The 7,442-nt window shown below is 40.2% G+C and overlaps 1 protein-coding gene across 2 annotated transcripts; it reads left to right on the forward strand.

Moving 5' to 3' along the window:
* The first annotated feature begins 1,585 nt into the window (after positions 1-1,585).
* Positions 1,586-6,951, forward strand: alg14 (ALG14 UDP-N-acetylglucosaminyltransferase subunit). Of its 2 annotated transcripts, none has more exons than XM_068304071.1 (4): positions 1,586-1,956; positions 2,814-2,956; positions 3,516-3,638; positions 3,965-4,238. In XM_068304071.1, the coding sequence occupies exons 1-4, from the start codon at positions 1,812-1,814 to the stop codon at positions 3,983-3,985; spliced, it is 432 nt and encodes a 143-aa protein (XP_068160172.1). In that variant the 5' UTR covers positions 1,586-1,811; the 3' UTR covers positions 3,986-4,238. The 2 variants fall into 2 exon arrangements, with proteins under 2 accessions (XP_068160172.1, XP_068160171.1); XM_068304070.1 differs by lacking the exon at positions 3,965-4,238 and adding an exon at positions 4,522-6,951 and having other exon boundaries at positions 1,587-1,956.
* Positions 6,952-7,442: the final 491 nt, after the last annotated feature.

Raw genomic sequence — 7,442 nt, forward strand, 5'->3', positions numbered from 1 at the left:
CTAATGGAGTCCTGGGCAGAGAATATATGAGTCTCTACATCTGCTGTCATTTAAGAATCTTTGTTCTTATTACTACTGGCGGAAGATGGGCCTGTGAACAGGTGTTACCTTCAATTATGTATCCTGTGTTACCATTTAAGTATTACAATTCCAGAAGCAACATTTCATTACTATTCATTTCAGGTACATGTTGCAGAGCAAAATACAGAAAATGCATGAAAAATACAAACTGACAGAACTGCGTCCAGAGTTTTCTTGTAAATTTACAAGAACTCAGGCTTGAATTGTATTTTTATCTCTACAAAAACCAGAAGTGTATTGTAATTTCATGTGAAATACGTAAAGCAACCGTAAAAATAAGGCAGTTCGCAGCTGAAGCTGTTCCCATTTATTTATTTCCATACATATCATTTACAGTCAAAACTCCGTGCGTGTGCGCGGTGCTGCATTAGCCCTTCATATGGACGCTGCAACACCCGCTAAAGCAGAAAGCAGCACGAACCGATGACCCTCTGCACCGATCCTATGAGGGATGCGCCCTGCATGTGTTTGTGTGGAGCCGGCCTGCTTGCACCTGTAGCGCAGCAGCAGGAAGGCTTCCAGCGGGTTGCTGCTGGCCGCCATGGAGGCAACACACACTGACGGCACATACAACACGCGTGTCCCGGTCGTCGTTAGGAGATGACCTACCTCTGAGGGTGATGGTGCGACCAGCCTGTCGGAGATGTCGCCGTTGCTGCAAAGAGGCGGAGCAGCTGTCAGCTCACCGCTCAGTCCCGATGCTGCTCAGCTTTTAATCATCAGCACATGTTGCGTTCACGTCCTGCAGAGAAGATCGGACCTAATAATATCTAAAGTTACTGCCGGTGCAGTTGCATTTTTCAACCAACAACATTCAAAAGTAAAAGTAAGATTAAGGAAAGAGAAGAAACAGGATAAAAAATATACACTACAGCAACAATTGAAAATACTAAAATGTTAATAACTAATTTAATAACAAGTAATATTAACATTTAAATAATTATGCTACATTTCCAACTGTTTACAGGATCATAAACCATTTATTTTCATTTTTAGAAGCTTACCAATTTCGAGTACATAAAAACAAAAACTACATTCATTAAAGTACAAACAATTTATCCGTCAGCATTAAATAAAAACCCAATACGTGAGCACCAGGAACCATATCTTTATAATCAATTGTTGTTACAATTGGTCTCAATAATTTCTACCATCACAATAGTCAAATACCTCTGAATTTTAGTTTAGTGTTTAAAATCCTTTTGTAATTTACACTTGTGTGACAAAAAAAAAAAGAGCGTTGTAGGGTTAGAGGAGCTGGAGACTCAGAAGTTGCTGCTCCATCTCGTCCGAAGAACTCGGCTAAGGTGAACAACCCCCATCCATCCGTCTGGATGGATGGGGGTTGTTCTGCGCGTCATTCCGCACAGAAGTCACTTTTCAAAATAAAACATCTTGCATTCGGTACGACCCGGTACCGGGTTGGGGACCGCTGCCGTAAGAGACAAACGATGTAGGAACCAATGTTGGCCGGGTTAGGTTTCTACACGGAACCATTGCCTGACGCTAACGTTGACCTCTGAATAGTTTGCTCTCTGATGTTAACTATTGGTTGTGTTAACCGAGAAACTTAATGTAAATAAACCAGAGAAGTCAAACATAAAGCGTCGCGTCGAGGTTTCGATCACAACTCAGTGGCTTAAAGTTGTTTTAGCCTCCACACCCCGGAGGACGGGCAGCTGTTCGCGACACAACATCTAGTTTGGTCTTGGAGAGTTGCCGTAGCAGTCATGGCGTTCTACGTCGGAGTAGTGTATGTTATTGCACTCGTGTGTTTGGTTTGTATTATCCGGTTGTATACTGTTGTGAAGTCTGGATCGAGGCATCTACCGGGGAAGAAAGGTCCAGTCAGTGTGGTCGTTGTTGCGGGATCAGGTATCGTCAACTCTGTTCGTTACTGACAGGTTAACAATCGGCGTAATGGACACTAGCTGACTTCCGTAGCTTCCATGCTAACACTTCCTGTTAGAGAAAGGAAGTCATGAGTGGAGACAGGTTTTGAAATACAGTACAGTATATTAGCCGACCGTTTAACTTAAAATAAAACACATACAGCATTAACTAGAGCAAATCGATCAGTTAATGGCGTGTCCATTATAATCACGTCTATTGCTATTCATTATAAATAATCTTGATATATTGACTGATCCACTAGCAGTATGATGGAGGTGCTTCTGTTGATTGCTTTGGACTGTTTGGTCCTGGGTCCTGGTTAACTACTAATGTCTAGCAGTAAAGCACTGGTGAGAAAACGTACGATATCGGTCCATTTCCTTTAACTAGTTGATAAACTGAACAGCACAGAACTGAAAGCAGTTCTTGCCAATAACGGTGAAATTTGCATTATTCAGTTGATTCTATAATACATCTATGTATTTTATGTTATAAATACCGGGAAGTCAATGAGAAAACATTAGGGATAAAATAAATATGTTAACCCATGTATACTATACAAATTCATTCTTTTTTATGACAAACAATGGTTTTTGTCATAATATAATTTCATATCCAACATGTGTTCCTCTTGAGTGAGGTACTCATCATGGAGCGGGGCTGTCGAGGTAAAAGAGTCAAAGAGCCACACCTGCATTGGGAAATCCACAGAGCTTAAAGAGAGACAAATGAACAGGAGTGTCACCATACTCAGTCTCTCTGTGGTTTTGGCAGTGTATTGTTCATTGTTATCTCAAGTATGTGTTGGACTCATTGATTCTGTGATCTGTGTTCTCCAGGCGGACACACCTCAGAGATCCTTCGGCTGATGGAGTGTCTCTCTGCTGCCTACACTCCTCGACACTATGTCATTGCTGAAACAGACAGGATGAGCGAGGAGAAAATCTGTGTCTTTGAAAGATCTAGACAATCACAATCACAGGTATGTACCTGTCCTCTTCTGTACTTTCCAGGAGTCAGAAGGAAATGTTGCTACCGGTGGAACAGTCCCCTCAAAAATATACATTATTTGCGATCCTAAAAGATGACATAATTTTGGGGCAATTTTAAGGTTCATTGTATATTTTACATGTTAAAAATGTGAGAATTAAATACAAGAAATAAGTGAGATTATTGATCCTTTGGCAAGAAGAACAAGATATATAGCATGGCTACAAAAAAATGCCAGTTCATCAAATGAGCTTGACATGGTGTGGTTAGTCTGATTTCTTTTCTTTTGTCAGGCTTTCACAGCCTGACAGCTATGTATCCTACAGTAGCTGCATAGAATCACGCTTGTTCAGAAAAATCCTGACTAATGCATGGTAACAGGATCCTGCCTAGGATGAAGAGATCATTTATTGTCTTTATTCATGTATTCATGACAATCAATAAGTTAATTTAAATATGAATCTGTATTGTTGCGTAGCAGTGAAGTGTAGACTCTGGAAGGCTACCTCTGACTATGAAATTAGCTGCTTACTGCCTCTGACCTTGTCCAGTTCACCATCTGTCGGATTCCACGGAGCCGTGAGGTGCATCAGTCTTGGAGTTCCTCTGTTATCAGCACCTTAAAGTCACTGCACTATTGTGTTCCACTGGTGTTCAGGATCAGACCTGATGTGGTGAGTGCACCCAGTTGTGTTTCTCCACTTTGTCTGTTCTTGTCAGAGTTACAGCTATCTACTAACCGTAATGATGATATTCTGCCCTGTGTTTTGATATCAAATTCCTCTGAAACTTCAGGGGGTGACTTGTTTAACATCTGGAGCCTGGAAAACAAACACACGCACGCACGCACGCACACACACACACACACACACACACACACACACACACACTTTACAGTTATGATCCAGTTGTATATCAAACAGACTGTTGTGCTGGGTGGACGTTTTCTGGTCCTTTGTTTCTGAATGTCATCATTTATTTTTCACCCTCCTCCCCTCAGGCCGGAGGTACAGTAGTCTGAGGCGCCAGACATCCAGAGTCAAGAATTCTTTCTGTCCCTCTGCAATCAGACTTCTTTACAGTCAATAGTGTGATGAAAATTCAACCTGGTAGTTTTGCACACTTTCTATTCAATCATCTGCTGCAATATCTGTCATGCACATGGTGTAAATAATTGTCTGTATGTAAACAGTATTTGTGGTAAAAAAAAAAATTCTATATATGTCGTTTTTGAACCACTCTGCGGCATTACGTGCAGTTGAGAAGATATTAGGTAAACCCTGTTTTTTATTCTGGACAGAGCAATAAAGGCTTTGAATCCTTGAATCCTAGAATGTAAGACATCTGAAATCCTGTGTGTGTGTGTGTGTGTGTGTGTGTGTGTGTGTGTGTGTGTGTGTGTGTGTGTGTCTGTGTGTCTGTGTGTCTGTGTGTCTGTGTGTGTGTGTGTGTAGTGATACGCACAGTCACACTTTCTATGAGGTTTGTAAACAGCAGTTTGACTGTGACTCACTTCCTGGGATTGTATTGACACCCCTCCACTCTGTGTTGTTTCAGGTGCTATGCAATGGGCCAGGGACCTGTGTTCCTCTGTGTGTGGCAGCACTCCTACTAGGAATTCTTGGAATCAAGAAAATCCTGATTGTCTATGTTGAAAGTATTTGCCGTGTGCAGACACTGTCGCTCACAGGAAAAATTCTGTATCCAATATCTAACTACTTCTTTGTCCAGTGGGCCTCTCTGAGGGATAAATACCCCAAATCTATTTTCCTTGGAAGAATAGTATAAAAACATTTACACATGGGCATAAATGTCCGATCAAATAAAGCACTGACTCTAAAACAATTTGGAGAAAGTGTAAAATGCAAACAAACAAAAAAACTATTAAGAGAAAAGATAAACCTTTATTTGTCCCACAGTGGGGAAATTTGCTTATTTAGTAATATTTGCATAAAACAATGTATTCACTAAGTGGCGAACAAAACCCAATTCCTGCTTGTGAGTGACTACCCCTTTCAATGATGCACCTTCATGATTCTGTCACCAATGAAGCTACTGGCCTTTGCAATGAAGTCGAGCATTCCAAAACATTTCCAGCCTTGTGCATTTCCTCACCAAGTTGTGCTGTTTCCCGGCTGTATGCTGTATTTGCCATGTTAGCTGAGCTACTATTTATTCTAAATTAAATAAAGTAGTGGAACCTTAACTTTCCAGACAAATGTAATAAATGAGCCACAGAAAGATGGACCAAGTACCAAATTGAAGTTAAATTCAAATGATTGTCCGCAGAAGTGCTAATATGCAGTATGTTGTGTATGTGTGCGTTTACCATGGTATGCTCAACTTTGACTTTGGTTACTTGCAGAACAAACTTTTAGTTTAACTGGGGATTAATTCCTTCTTGTCCCACCCTTTTCCGTTTTCCACCAAGTTAACCCAAACTTTTGCCAATGATTTGGGTTTAATATCACTGATATAAGAAAGAGCTTCTGTTGACCACCCCCACATCAATGTGTTACAAAGTGTTGCTATTTTAATCAACTTGGCAGAAAAAGGTTCTTCCATTAGCTCTGATCAGTAGACAAACAAAAGGATTCTGGATCAATAAGGAGTCTTTACGGACTTTGGCCTTGTTCAGACTAGTCGCCTATATCTGATTTTTAGCCCATCCAGATTTATATCGCATATCTCGTTTGTAATCTGAACAGTCCCATACCACATGAAATAAGATTTTTGCGGGACAGATTGAAACCACATTCGGGAGGTTGTTTCGTACCGGATAAGGACAGATGCGTCTTCAGTCTGAGCAGCTCCAAACACTCCGATCGGATATGGGTGACCGTGACATCATGTCCGTGACACGAGAGCAAGGCGCCAGAAGGAAGAGCGTCGCGCATTACGGAGTGGTAAAAAACGGAAGAAGAAATTGACAGTCTGGTGTGTGAGCTTTTCTCCACCTCTACCAGACAGTGATATCGCTAATATGCTATGGTAACAAAACATGTTTGTCGTCGTTATTATTGTTGCCACCGTCGCAATAATATGACCACACATTTCGTGCACTGAATGACGACTCCGCCCCAAGGTCGTTGCTACGGCAACCTGTCAGATCAGCTGGTGATGTGGACCAGTCTGAACAGAGCCAGAACGCATTTGTACACGTGCTAAAAACAGTGTGAACAGTCATCCCTAAAAATCAGATATGGAACGAAATCTGATATGCATGCAGTCTGAACGGGGCCTTAGAGATGACCTATACAGAACATATTTATTGTGATCAGTACTGATCCAAGCACAGCCTTGAGAAACATCAAGCTGTTGAAAGTACGTAAAAATAGGTTTTTGCCGCTCCCTTTATGCCACTTAAATATTTGAACCTTTGTAGTAGTATCTGATGGTCGATAGTGCCAAATGCACTTCTAAGACCTAATAAGACAAGTTCTGAAACAAGTCCCACATCTAATGCAAAGTCAGGCTTTTAAAGAAAACTATATACAGTACCCAGTTTGAAGGTCAGTGGCACGTAGGTGTTTAATAAAGATCATATCTAATAGAGAAGGGATGACTAAAGGTAATGCATCTTTAAAGCAAATGACTGTTATTTTGATGTCATTTTCTCTTTTGTTTTCACAGTATTTGCATTACATTGTGGATTGAAGGGCTATACCATGGAACAGATCTGTTTTTGATTACTGTTGAAATCAGTTCTGCTACAGAACCCACTGATTACTAATTGCATCAAATGTTGAAGAATTCAAGTGCTACTAATTTACGGTACTTGTGTTTTTACGTTTGCTTTTTTCTGTGTTTTTTTTTAAGAATAAGTATCTATTACAAGTTGATTGGAAATGAAATACAGATTGTTGTTTTCACAAAAACCTATGGTTGTACCAGGTTATAAAATATATTAAAAAAAGAGTTTCTTGTAAATTAGCCTCATTGTTCTCTTTGAACACAGAGTAACTCAATGTAAACTGTACCTATTAAACTGCCTTCATAAATGACCTCTCATTCTTAGGAAGTTATTTTTGATTAATTTTTGTCATTTTTGACTCTCGGGTTTCCCAAGGTTTTTTTAAAATTTATTTTTTTATATATATTGATTTTAATACCTGACGGGGGATTAGTGGCACACTCAGTTGAATGAATCATGTGTATGTATACACTGCTCAAAAAAATTAAAGGAGCACTTCGAAAACACATCATATGTAAACGGGGGGAGGGGGGTGTTCTTGAATATCCTTCCTGATAATAAGTAGGTGATGTATTAGTGACAAAATGATGCCACATAATTTGATAGAAATGAAAATTATCACCCAATAGAGGGGGAAAACAAAGACACCCCAAAAGTAAATGTGAAAAAATGATGCAGCACACTGGTCCATTTTGCCAAAATGTCATTATAGCAACTCAAAATGATTCTCAGTAGTCTGTGTGGCCCCCCAGGTTCTTGTATGCATGCCTGACAACGTCGGGGC

Source organism: Antennarius striatus, chromosome 20 (assembly GCF_040054535.1).
Source record: "Antennarius striatus isolate MH-2024 chromosome 20, ASM4005453v1, whole genome shotgun sequence".
Classification (NCBI taxonomy): Eukaryota; Metazoa; Chordata; class Actinopteri; order Lophiiformes; family Antennariidae; genus Antennarius; species Antennarius striatus.